The sequence below is a fragment of the Pagrus pagrus genome (genome assembly GCF_965226575.1).
Source record: "Pagrus pagrus genome assembly, chromosome: 16".
Taxonomy (NCBI): Eukaryota; Metazoa; Chordata; class Actinopteri; order Spariformes; family Sparidae; genus Pagrus; species Pagrus pagrus.
The window spans coordinates 4,211,063-4,225,120 of NC_140200.1; the positions used below are offsets into that span (position 1 = coordinate 4,211,063).

The following is a 14,058-nucleotide window of genomic DNA, read 5'->3' on the forward strand; positions in this document are numbered from 1 at the left end:
AATCTTAATCACGCAGATGGATAATAGTACTTTTACTTTATTTATTCACTCAAGTACACATTTAAATATTTTATTTCTCAGCTCTGCAGGTTTGTTATTATAATAAAGGTCCAGTTATGATGAGCTCGACATCTTTAAATATACATTTTTATTGTTTTTGTTCTTCTATGTACATCAAGCCCAGATTCGTGTGGGTTATTTGACTTTGCATTTGCCTGTGAGTGCCTGTGATGAAGTAAACTATACATCCTCTCAGGCGATGGTACTTTTTCTTTTTCAGTAAAACATTTGTGCTGTTGCTGAGGATCTGACTGCACGTTGAACTCAAGGATGCTGTTACCGATATTTCACGCTTACATCGAGCTCTTTTCTTTTTTTTATTGTGTTGGCTTGTTAAAATACAATAAGCTTGGACCGTTTCTGCGATCCAGGCCAGTTGCTCAGTGACACCGGAGATCCTAAATTCAGGTTTTTTTTAAAAAAAGATGTCTTTTGTTGGGCTCAAAAATAAAAAATAAATCCTGAACATATATATATTTTTCTTCGATATGTGCCAGTGACAGTGCACAGTGCAGCATAAACACTTTTATTTGTGCAGCTCATGCTTTTTGCAGCCTACACGCTGTCAGAAAACGCTCGTTTCCAGGTTGGGGCTGCGCACAACTGGTCACCGTGCACGAGGTACTAATGGGCAGATATGCAAAGCATGTCGGGCCGGTGTGTGAAAATGCGCGCAATGCCCCAGAGAGACGCTCCTCGAGGCTCCTTCTCCTGAAGACATGATTCAATCACCAGCTTTACTTTGACCACATAAGGCGGCACGAGCGGCCCCCATAGCGGGCGGTACCATGGAGAAGTTCCGGGGGGCTGTGATTACTCCTGATTGGTTGCGCTGCGTCGTGATTGACAGGTCCCCTTCTCCGGCTCTGCTCTAAGCTCCGGTTGTTGACACTCTCCAAAAAGTCCGCACGGCTCTCACGGATAACGGAGACGTTATTACAGCTCGTCCCCGGCTCCCCTCCGCTGCTCCTCGAGGACGGACAGCCCCCGTCGCACCCAAAAACCAACCGGACCGTCATCGTGGATTTGCTTTTGCGTCTGTGTTTTTGAACTTTTTCTCGCCTCGCCTGCTCAAAAAGCTTCGTGACGCCGTCCCCGTTTCCTCTCCTTCCTCCGCCAACGAGAGAAGCGAGAGAAATGGCAGAGAAGCGGCGATCCCCGTGCGCAATGAGCGTCAAGGCGCACGCATTCTCGGTGGAGGCGCTGATCGGCGCGGAAAAGAGACGCAGGACGTCCGGAGAGGATGCCGCGTCCCCCGGCTACGAGGACGGAACTGATGTGTCTGATCTAACCGGGAGCCCGGGGCCGCGGGCCGACAGAGCGTGCGCCAGCGACCGGGGCAGCGAGGCGGAGTGTGCAAGTGACGGATCCCGTGAGTAAATATAACAACAATAATAATAAAAAATAATAAATATCATAATAATAATAATGGCGTAATTTAAATGACTGCGTAAAATAAGCATGCTGCTTTAGTCTTCCAGGTGAACACGACTTATTGTAGACTGTCAGTGTTTTTTACTGGTATACAGCAAATTATACAATCTGTCAACCACAAGCTGTTTAATATCACATCACCATTAATAAGAGGAAATAAACTTAAAGCTGGCATTTCCTATTTTTCAGTGAGAAGTAGTTCTTATCTTCTGCTTTATTGCCGAGAGAAATTCAGCAATAAGACGCAAATAAATAAAAAAAAAAAAAAGCAGAACAATCACGAGCTTCGGTCAGAGAGCCACACAGTGGGGAAATGTGATATCATATCATGGCCCTGGTCTAGTAAATATGAGTGGTGTGAGTGTGACTAATGTGAGACGCTTTATGGGTTGTGTTGCAATCATAAACACGCCAATTAGCAGCGTGTAAAGGCAAAGGGGAAGGGAAGCTGCCGCGGAGAGGACGCAGAAAAAAGGCACAAAAACCCGGGCTGGCCCTCCTGACAAATTACGATTTAAATCTCGCTTTAAAAAAAACAACAAAAACGCACTTGGCTGAGGATTTGTCTTTGTGTTAGTTTGCCTTGTTAGGCCCAAGTCTAGTGTCCATAAATTTCCCAGCACCTGGCTAGGCCCTGTGTTGAAACAGCGCAAATAACAACAGCGGTGAGACACATAAACACTGCTGTTAGGGGTGTCCTCGATGTTAAAACACGGATTTAAACTCAAGTGCTCCATCGTGAAAATCATTACGCACGTCCTGGTTGGAGTGCTCTGGTGAACGTGCCTTTTATTGAACCTATACAGCAGCCTAATGAGCGTAAAGCGACCTGGGTTTGAGGAGACATATATTATTATAATACTTAAGTGCAGCAGTATTAAAGAAAGAGATTTTCTCCTTGAAATAATCAAATAACAAACAGTTGTGAGCTTTTCCTCGGCTGCTGGAGGTTTATTTCATTAATAGTCACTTCAATGGGACGCTTGCAGTATTATTCTTAATAATAAATCATGTCCATACAGGATAATTCAAGTGCAAACCGTGTTTTAATACACTAATATCCCTCCTGATCTGATCTTATCCTGTAACAGGGAGCTCATCCTGCTGTTTGTCTGTTTTTAACATGTATTGTAGTCTGAACACCTTTCAGTGAAATAAACTCGGCCTGGAGTGGTTTGTGTCACTCTTAAAAAAAAAAGCAAACCTTGTTAATCTCGCCTCTTTTTCCGGCGCAGCAGAGAGCGAGGACGCGCTGCTGGAGAGCCCGCAGCCCGCAGCTGTGTGCGCGGCGCCGGTGACCGGCACCGGAGAGGAGACCCGCGTGGACCTGCAGGGATCAGACCTGTGGAAACGGTTCCACGAGATCGGCACGGAGATGATTATTACAAAGGCTGGACGGTAAAGATGGAGCTCATGTTGGGGGGGGATGGATGTAGCCTCATGTCCAGCAGTTAAAATAAATAATAACGAAGAAGGAATTATAATATGATTTGTTTTTAATACCATGCATTAAATATTAAATATTAAATAAGAGTTGGAGCAGATAATCTATGAAACAGAAACATGTAGGCTTTTTATGAGTAATCAGCTGGTATCGATCATAAAATAATGCCTAAACAAGACACAGACTTTTTCTAATAATGCTATTTTTATTAAACTATTATTAATGTTGTTATTATTATTATTATTGTTATTGTTATCCAGTAATAACGGCTGCGTGTTGTAAACCCATCATGTCTGCAGTTTGAGCTGAAATCTCCTATGCAGATGATTTATTTGGTTTTCCTGTCAGGCGGATGTTCCCCGCTATGCGCGTCAAGATTACGGGCTTGGACCCACATCAGCAGTATTACATCGCCATGGATATAATCCCAGTGGACAACAAGCGATACAGGTAAGACGCATGCACACACACACACACACACATACACATATACACATTGATAAACGAGGCCATTAAAACCTTGTGATGGATTTCAAAATGACTTCTGATAGAAGAAAAATTACATATTCGTGATGTATACGTGGCTGTAACCTCACGCACGTCCTATAGAAATTGTTATTTACAGTGAGTCTGTATTTAGACTCCATGCACTGTTTCCTGGGACAACATTGATTTGTCAACCCCAGCCCTGTCTCCACAAATGGCGCTTGGCACCGGTGTTGTGTCACGGCGGTTTTGCCGTCCCTTTTGGACAAAGGCCTTTTGGACGCGTAACCTCTCCAACCCCTGGAAGGTCAAACCGACAAATGTCGTTATAATGCGGCACAAAAACAGCGTGTAACTGCGCCGGCGGCGACGCAAACAGCCAAGTCTTTGCACGCCATACGCTGCAGGTCTGTCATTTCAAACTATCACGACCCGTTTATATGCGAACACATTTTTAGCGGCGCGCAGGAGTGACGAGTGACGTGTTACTCTGTCTGACATGTTGTGTTCGTGTGCACACACTCACACACAGACACACGCACGGCCCAGAGCTGCAGGCGAGTGGTGCAGGTTTGATAACAAACGCCTCACAGCAGGTGATGAACACACCTTCAACCAGACGAGGAACTAATTAGCCGAGTCTGTAGCTGAAGGGCCATCACACCCACTGCTCGCTCACGACATGCGTCAGTTTGGTCTTTGACGTGTTCAACTGCAGAGAGACTAAAATATTAATATTAATATTAAATACATCAAAATCTGAAGGCCTGCTTTAAAACCAAAGAAGACATTTGACTTGACTTTAGCTCATTCATATGAACTGGAGCATACAAAAAATATATTTAAAAAAAAAAAAATCTATATTATGCTTTCCTTTAGGATAAATATGTGAAGATAATCTGCAGACAGAAACAGGATGTAATTATTTAAATTTTCTTTAAATCCCCTAAAAAAAAAAGGAAAGAAAAGAAAAATATTTCCCGCGCGTAATGATGTGCATAGCTCGACAAAATAAAATACATTTAAAAAATGCATACATGAGGCATCGTCTTCATCCACCGTCCTGTGTGTGTGTGTGTGTGTGAAGGTACGTGTACCACAGCTCCAAGTGGATGGTAGCGGGGAACGCGGACTCTCCTGTGCCGCCCAGAGTGTACATCCACCCGGACTCCCCGGCCTCAGGTGAGACGTGGATGCGTCAGGTGGTCAGCTTCGACAAACTGAAACTGACTAACAACGAACTGGACGACCAGGGACATGTAAGTACCCATAACAACAGACTGTGAAAAATATTTCTATGATGTTATTGTCTGTGATTCTTATACTTTAACCTCGCTGTGGCCACTTTAATGATATTTTATCACATAATTAAATACTTTGGTTTAATTTTTTTTGTTTTGATATTTCCACACCATCTTTTAAAATTGTTAGATTTTGTTTTTTTAAGGTAATAAAAGCCAAAAGTAACATAATCTCCCAGACTTCATCCAACTGCGTATTAAAAAAACACATTATGGGTGTTTGTGTGTGCAGGTGCACATGCATTCATTACCCAACAATCATGTTTTATAGCTGTGAATAACAATGAAATTGCTGTTATGTAATTCAAAGCCTTAAAGCAACATTTTTCCCTCCTTTGCTCAGATCATTCTGCACTCCATGCACAAATACCAGCCGCGGGTCCATGTGATCCGCAAGGAGTGTGGAGAGGAGTTATCCCCGGTGAAAGCAGTCCCAGCTGGGGAAGGCACCCGCACCTTCTCCTTCCCCGAGACCGTGTTCACCACCGTCACAGCGTATCAGAATCAACAGGTAAGCACAGCTGACCTCCAACACAACCACATTTCCTCTTTAAAAAAAACCAAACACCACTGGATGATCCAAACATAATGAAATAGCCACCCTGGCCAACAAACCCACATGTTTTCCAGCATGGCGGCCCTGTTGTTAACACACACTTTGGGTTGTTGTGTAGTTTTGTGCAGTTTGTAGTTAGAGAGTGGTCACTGATAAAGATTTAAGGACTATAAGATGAAATAAGAAACTATTTGAATATCTGTATAATATTAATTTTAATATTTTGCACCATGGTCTGTGCATGAATGTGTGTTTTGCAAAACAGAGGCTTATTAGAGTGATTGTTAAGAAATAACTGCTATTCACATAAGTTGATTTTTTTTGTTTTAAGTACTCACATTTTCTGGTTTATTCCCACCAAAATTTCAAAGCCACTTTCTTTCTTTTATCTACTGGTTTCTCTGGAGCTTTGCACTGGGCCAGTGAATGTGAGCTTTGAAGTAGGATGTCAGCGCCGGTTGGTTGGTTGGCTGGCTGAAGTTAGAAACATGGTGGCGGCTGCCTATAAAAGTCCCTTTGGATGCGGGTCACAGAGCCGGGCCTTAAACGCCACCCACAGCCTGGGCAGCCCCATGGCAGCCCCACAGACATTAACGAACATGCACGCACGCACACACACACAAGCACAGATTCACATACATTTTGCAAGAAAACTACATACACACATATTCAATGCATACAAGCAACATAATTAGCAGCTAACGATGCACATGGATGTATTTATTTATAGATATGATTGAAAGATTGCAGAGAAAAGAAAATTATTTTTGAATGAAGAAATCTCCCATTATACACTTTATAGTATCATGGACTTTGTAATCACAAAATTTTGGGAAATAATTAGAGTCTTATTTCACTTTGCAGATTACAAGGCTGAAAATTGACAGAAACCCATTTGCCAAAGGCTTCAGAGACTCTGGCAGAAACCGGTGAGTTCATTTCGACCACAGAGATTTTCACATTATCTAGTGCATTAGGGGTAATGTGGGATGCATGACTGCTTTATATTCTGGCTTGGTTGTGGTTTTTGTCACGGCTATTTCTGTCCCGATTTTATGGGGAGCAAAGCTATGTATTTATTTATTTTTTTCTAATGGAAAATGTGCAACAGGCTCCCATTAAATCTGCCCCGAATGGCAGGAAAAAGGAATTGACTTAACCGAAACCGACGTGGCACTTATTATCGCGATTTCACTGTATTAATCAGCAATGCATTTTCATTTAAACGTGCTAACTTTAAAGGCACATTAATTCCCCCGCAATTGCACAGTTACGGGCGCGAGCTTTTTTTTTTTCGAGAGGGGAAAAATCTAACCCTCGGATACAAACCTAAATGGAGCGTCAGATTCCAGCCGGCCTCGAGAACATAAACATCAACAGCAAAATAATAAAAGTCGAGAGACTCCTGAAGAAAATCTGTATAAACACATTTCTAAACATATATAAACACTGCATTAAAACAACACAGCAGTAAAACTCCAACAGTCTCCAAACAGCCACTCCCCTGAGGCCTCGCAGAAATCATTAGAGAGGAGGGGAGAGAAAGGGGGGAGAGCAGGAGAAAGAGGAGGAGAAGGAACGTGTGAGACAGAAAATTTGAGAGGGAGGAAGGTAGAGAACGGCAAACTGGATAACCCTGACAGCTGACCCTATAAAAGTTAAACTCAGGAAGGCTGAAAAAAAAAACTCCCCTTAAATATTACAGGAAGAGTTAAGCAGTTTGCTAAATAAACTTCTGCTCTGATAGGCTGCTTTGGAGCACACAGACCCGCTCCGGGCAGCTTGTCTAAATTATCACCGTGGCTACAACCCCGCGGGGGGGAGGACTTTTATCCTCACGCTAACAAGGGGTAACAGAGCACTCGCATTACCCCGCCACAGCAACCCTCTGCCCCACCTAGAGGAGGAGGGAGACGCAGATTGGGGGGGAAGGGGAGTCCCACCTCATAAATCCTTGCTGCGGCTTCCTGCTCCTTCGTCCTGATTCGCCCGTAAAAGCCGTGTGAAAGCAATTACCTCCGAGCACCCGGCTGGCAGCAGCCAATCGCAACGTGGCGTTTATGCCCCTCATTACCTGCAGTCTCCATGGAGACGGCAAGAGAGGCCCCACGGGTGACTAAGATGGCCGCCAGGTGGTTGGCGTAATGTACGAACCCGGAGAGGCACGCTGGGAGAGCGGCTGCAGCTGCATCGGCGACTGCAGAAAGTGCGAGACGTGGAGCGATTTTGTGATGATTGATAAGTAATGCTGATGTATGTGTGCTAACGTCTGCATTCACGTGGGTTTTACAGGATGGGTCTGGAGGCTTTGGTGGAGTCCTACGCGTTCTGGCGTCCATCTCTGCGAACACTCACATTTGAGGACATCCCGGGCATGGCCAAGCAAGGTAGAGAACTAACAGGATACTGAGAATAAGTCAGTCGTTTCGTCTGCCACCACTGTGGTAAAGGTGTTAGGTTGAGTATCTGGTAACCATGACCACAATCTTTTCAAATCTTTTACCAACAATGACTGTTGGAAGGAAGTGTTATGCAAAAGGTGGTGCCCCTGTCAAATTCTCAGTCTTTATACATCCACCCCAACCGTCTGAAGAGGTCTTGCCAAAATCATACTTCAGAGCGAGAATGTTATTATTTGTGCAGCCACAAGAGGAAGATAATCCTAGAGTCATTTTCAGGTAGTACAGAGCCAACATTTTTACCTCCAGATACCAATCATGATATCCCAAGTATCTGTCGATACCAAGCACTGATCCAAAACCCAACCAGGAATTCCTCTCTGGACCTAAAAGCTCAGAGTTAATATAACTGTCTTTCAGTCAATTCAAACTGAAGGTTGAAGTTTAAACTGTGAGTATTTAGGAAAGGAAATGAAAGATTAATGAAAGATGTTGCATTATGGGAAATGTAGGATCCAGCATTTTTCTGGAGATTGACCCATTCTAGGAACTAAAAGTCAGAATATCTCATTCTCTACAGCTTCAGTTTGACCCTCCTGTCTTTTAATGGACTCTAATGTGGCCCTTTAAGTGGATTTAGGTTTCACTCTTCTGTTTTTCTGGTTCTGTTTCTGTAGGGATCCCAGGACCTCATGGAGGGGTCGGAGCATCGCCTCACCTTCTCTCCACGTCTCCGTGCTCCTCACCTTTCCAGGTTTGCACTCTCAGCCCGCCTGATTACACCTGCAGCCGACCCACGCACCCGCTCCACCGTTATGGCAACCCCCCGGAGCCGTTCCCCCCTCCCAGAGGTCCGTCCATGTATGAAAGCGAAGGACTCTGTTCCCTGCCTCTCCCTGGTTCTCAGCTTGGCTATCTATCCAACCCCACCCCGCAGGGTTACGCCGGGCTTCGCCTCCATACACCACCCTACAGCCTGTATGGTTACACATTCCCTCCCTCACCACGCCTCGCTGCCAGCCCTGATAAAATGGCCGCCGCTGCCACTGCCAATCACCCGAGTCCCTTCCTTGGCTCCTCTCCCAGTGGGACTCTAACGGACAGTCTGGGCGTGCTCAGTGGAGGACAGCAGGGCTTCTTGTTTGACTCTCGGACTTTAGGACTGGCAGGTAGCCAGACGGGAGGAGGGGCCTCGCAGGTCACTGCCCACATGGGCTGAAATTCACTCCAGACATCTAGGGTTGTCACGAAGACAAAATGACACCCTGGAATGGGTGTAAGTTGCTTTTGGTTCAGAAGGCTCTGCAAGTTAATCTTCCATGTGCTGAACAAGCAACAGGCTGAACTGTGGACAAACAGAGAGGAGTGACTGATCCAGCCATTGTCTCTGTGAGAATAAAGAGCTGTCAAAGCTTCTTTAACTGAAGGGAATATTTTACCAAGTTCTTATCTTTCAAGTATGTTCTCATGGACATGCATGCGCAGCTGCAGTGGTCATATAAGGGAAAAACGTCCTGCGGCTTTTGGATACGAAGTCCAAACGATGTTACCCAGTGACTGAACTGGAACTGAATATGGATTGGGCAGTAACTGGGCTGGCCCAGGCACTCAAAGCAAGCACTTCAATCCCTGGCAGGAGGCCCTGAAGCAGAAACTATTATACTCACAAAGCATTCTACATCGCCTACTTTGGATGGAGTTACTCAACACTACTTTTAAATGTGTTTTTATGGGATATATTGACTAAATTCTATCAGTTAAATACTTTGTCATTAGATACCTGGTGGTGTTCTCGGTCAAGTCTTTGGAATAACAAACATGTAGCTAAAGTCCATGTAGTAATACGCACTACAGACGGGGCCTTTTCACCACTAAGACTTAAAAAAGAAACTCTTACAACACCAGGAGCCTGTCACATATTCACATGATGACATCACGGCCATGATGAGGGCCATGGGACATGTCCCAGTGACAGTTATGGACTGACGAGGTTAAAGCTGCGGGAGGATGATGGACGACGGACTGACGCTACGTCTGGTTTGACAGACGTTTACTTGACGAGTTGTTTGGACGTCGGGGCTGAAGTACATCTTTCCTTGTGTGACACAGACGTAACTGCACACGATGACTCTGTATATAGCGGGGAAGGGATGCGAGATGTGTATATAAAGCGCCGTGTGACCCTTCGCACTTAAAAAAAAACCCCAATGCACCTGCTTCTGCTCTTTAGACTGGGTCAGGTACGCGACAGCCAACCCTGAACTTGACCGAAAAAAGCTTTGCAACACGCGCTATATCAGCAGCACGCCCTTTTGGCCGAGGACATTAACATGTTCTGTGACCCTTTTTTTTTTTTGAGCCAAATAAAATATATATATTCATGTCACAATGTTAATATGTAATCAATATCTTACTAATTTAACTGATTTCATATTGTTTATTAAGGCAATTGTGAACATATGTGTGTGTGTCAGCGTTTTATTTACACATCTTTCTTAACTGAAGCAATCACAATGCTTACAATATAATGTTTCCTTGTGAAAACAAACAGACGACTGAAGGCTTATGTGTTCTTACTCATGGGTATGCGAGTGCTATCGTGTGTGTGTGTGTCCATCTGTGATGAAGCAGTCAAAAACCGGCTTTGGATGCCAGAGAAATGAAAAATACCACAGGAGACAGGGAGAAAGAATAACACACACACACACACACACATTTTATTGTACTGTGTAATGACCATGCAAACTAATACCTACAACACAAGGCAGGGTGTTGCACTGAATGTGGGTGTGAGGGTGCGGATATGTGTGTGTGCACATTTGCGTGTGTGGTAACAGGTGGCTGAGTTGTCAGCGAGTGTGTGACCTCACAGTCTCAAAGTTCATGTAGATCCTTGAGAATTGACCTCCCCCCTCCCTCCCCTCCGCCAAAGTCATACTACTCTGCCGAAAGCGTGAGCCAAGATTTTTGCAGAAAGCCGTTTGCCGTCACCGAAGCTTTGTCATTTTAACCCATTTTAACACCTGAACAAGCACTCCGACTAAAGGCTCCGCGTAACCAAGACAAAACACAGAGACATATTTCCTCTGTACCTCGCTCCCAAAATAAATCTTGAAAGGAAAACAAGACAAGTGCTGCACACTTCATCTCATGTAACAGCCAGTGCTGAGGGAGCCTTTGTCGGTAAGGATACAAAAAGAATAATCTAAAATAAAAGACAACGTAAACTTTAGCAGCTACCCATAACTTTACAGGATTTTATTTTTATGACGTTTACTGTACGTGTGAGCCTACAAATCCCATTATCTTTATCACAAATGAGCTCAAAACAACTAAATTAGCTGCTTTATATCACTGACTGTGATTCAATGATGATCTTTCCCCTCCAGGTATTATTATGGGCTGAGAAGTTCACCTGTATCTGATTTTTTCCCCCCCCCCATTCCCAAGTATTCATCCCCAAAAAGTTGCTGACTCTCTCCTGCTGTCACCCGTTTCCTGCCGCCCTCAGTTGTCTCCTGTCACTCTGAAGGTGAGAGGTGCTGACGAGAGGAGCACATGTGAGGGGGGGGGGTGGAGAGAGGAGGCGAGAGAGGACGGAAAGGGGGGGGAGGAGAGCTTATTTTAGATCCCAGGAATGATTGGCTTGTTGTTTCTGAGTGACAGGGGACGGGACCCCTGCCTGGTGCATCCGTACCACACACACAGCCAAATGTAAGCACATTTATATACAGCGCTATCTTCAGTCTCCTTCGCCCCGTCGATTTATTTGAAAACTAAGGAGATTTCTGATTTTGGGAGGAAAGATAAAGAAAATATTAGTGTAAAGCTTCAGATGGTGACACACACACACACACTTACACACACACACTTCTGCATGGTGTCAGTGGTCCGGTGATTCTCGGCCGAGGTGGGGACATTAACACTTGTGTACGACCAGGTGCCGACGTGACAGATCTGTCACGCTATCTGCCTGGAGGAGGAGGACAAGGAGGGGAGGAGGCAAGGAGAGGCAGGGAGCAGGAACATTGTGTGTCCGTGTGTGTGTGTTCAAGGTCTGTATGAAGTTGAAGCAAATCTATCTAATCTAGTCCATTCATCAGTAGCTCGGGACTTTTTTGGGGGAAATCCCGACAGTAAGACATCCAAACTTGATTCAGACTTTCAAGGCAGTCTGTCTAGTAGATTATTAGTTTACGTACAGGCATAAAGTTGGCAATAGATAAAATGTCAGGAGGTCATTGTGGTTCATCCTCCGGGGACGAGGAACATTCTCGACACATTTCATGCAAACCAGACCACAAAAATATCTTGTGAAGAGAGTTGTACTCAGCCAGAGGGTGACGCTCACAGAAATCCAAGAATTAAAGAGAGGAGAGCTGAAAACACAAGGAATCATCCTCTGGTGATCATGAATATCCAAACTAAATATTATGGTCTTGCTCTCCACTAAAGTGTTGGACAAACACACAAAACTACACCAAATAGTTTCGCCAAGAATTATGTTAATTTGCTGTTAATAATGCCACAAAATTAGACAAAATATTTATGTTTAAAATATCTGCAAAACGTTTACCTTTCATCTTTTAGATGATCATCTTTATATTCAGTCATTATCTATTTACCCCCGTGTCGATGGTAAGTCGGGTCAAGAGCTTCACAGAAAAACAGAGTTGCAGTATATTCTTAAACAACTGAAGTAGATGGGGACGTGCGTGAGTGAGCGCAACACAGGCCTATCTGTTAGCTTTCATTTGTAGCTCCACAAAACATACCGATACGTGGCACGACGACTAGATAACACTGATCAGGGCAAAAATCAACATTTTCAAATCTTTACAAATCCGTTTGTGATCTCACAGCTTCCAGATTAGCCGTATGGAGCCATTTTATGTTTTGGCAGTTATTTTTTATATCTTAAAATTTCATCTGCTTCAGTTGTTAAGAACAATGCCACAACGCTGTTTTGCTGTGAAGCTCCAGAAATGTTTTGTGGACTGAAAACCACTTTAACTACAACATATCTCCAACCATCCTGCAAACAGCTGAATTAAAAAAAGAAAAATAGCATTAAAAAAAATGTTGCCTCTTTTTTTTCTCTTTCCTGGCTTTCAAAAACAAACGCACAGTTAGCCAGATCAAGACCTTCAGACGTGCTCACACTGCTTTTGTCCACAAGCGTCGCCAGAATCAACACAAAACTGAAGTTCTTGTAGCTTTAACGTGTCATCGCAACAAATTTCACAGCTATACAAATGACGATGTTCAATGTATCATCTTTACTTGTTATATCTATTATTATCTGCATCAGACCACTTTGATTTACTGTTAACATCGGCCGTACATAAATACACACACTTTTGCGGTGCTGCCAAAGCATCTCATCATGACACTGAATATCCCCCAAAGCTCAGAGGCATCAAATCAAAGCCGAGAGACATCACTCTTCATTTCAGAGTGTGTTTGCATGTGTGGGTATGTATTAACGCCAGCTCAGGCCATACTAATATAGACATACTCCATAAACGTGAAGCATGAATGAGAGCGAGCGAGCGAACGAGAATATTCTGGACACACACACGTGAATTTCCTTCTTGCATTGCGTAAATATGAAGTCTTGCATTTTCCGCTTGTTGCTTTGTGCTGAATACTACAAGGGAACTACGAGCACTTCTGACCTTTCCAGTCGCAGTTGTTTCCACAAACAGCCAGAGTTAAGCTCTTGAACTCAACGCCCAACTTAAGTGCAGCCCTCTTTAAAAAATGACCGTATGTTACTCAGGAGACTTTTTAAGTCAACTGGGAGAGAAAATAGTGTTTTTGTCTTTTGACAAACTGGATTATACCGGTGTGGGTTATGTTGAATATAAGCATTAAGCACTGAAAAGCATAAGAAAGATGCGGCTAAGTTGGGAAAACGGTTCATTAGCATTGCCTTAAAATGTTTCCCATGTACAGTGTGATGGTCCCTGGCCTCCTCAAACAGTGAGTCTTGGCTTAAGTGGAATAAACCTATTTACCATATCTTTCCTCTACACCCGCTGCCTTTCTTCCCCTCAGGGAATTGGCTACCCTGAGCACTCAACACAGAAGTTAGCATTTGCATAGAGGCCAGTTATGTGGTTTTAGCGTCCCGTGTGATTGAAGTGCGCATTAACATACGGGCAGACGACGTGACCACGTGGTTGACCGTGCTCAGAGGGGAGTTTGCGGCCTGTCGTACGTGACCAGGCATATGTGCTGGGGAGTCCACAGGTGAGGTCATGTTGGGCAGTGACAAGAAAGTTCCCTGGAGCACAGAATAAGGTTTGGCACGGAGACTCGGAGGCTGTTTGTATCTGATGAGAAGCATATTTGAATTACAAATGGCGGTTTCGG

At 44.2% G+C, this 14,058-nt stretch overlaps 2 protein-coding genes across 3 annotated transcripts in view; one reads left to right on the top strand and one right to left on the bottom strand.

Annotated features, from left to right (window-relative positions):
• The window catches only part of LOC311271488 (uncharacterized protein), a 107,988-nt gene that overhangs the window by 43,252 nt on the left and 50,678 nt on the right, over positions 1 to 14,058 (bottom strand). The gene's annotated exons all lie outside the window — the stretch shown is intronic.
• Positions 976 to 10,140, top strand: tbx18 (T-box transcription factor 18). Of its 2 annotated transcripts, none has more exons than XM_084377822.1 (8): positions 976 to 1,432; positions 2,730 to 2,892; positions 3,287 to 3,388; positions 4,512 to 4,683; positions 5,069 to 5,236; positions 6,146 to 6,210; positions 7,574 to 7,668; positions 8,358 to 10,140. In XM_084377822.1, the coding sequence occupies exons 1-8, from the start codon at positions 1,198 to 1,200 to the stop codon at positions 8,897 to 8,899; spliced, it is 1,542 nt and encodes a 513-aa protein (XP_084233948.1). In that variant the 5' UTR covers positions 976 to 1,197; the 3' UTR covers positions 8,900 to 10,140. The 2 variants fall into 2 exon arrangements, with proteins under 2 accessions (XP_084233948.1, XP_084233949.1); XM_084377823.1 differs by having other exon boundaries at positions 2,733 to 2,892.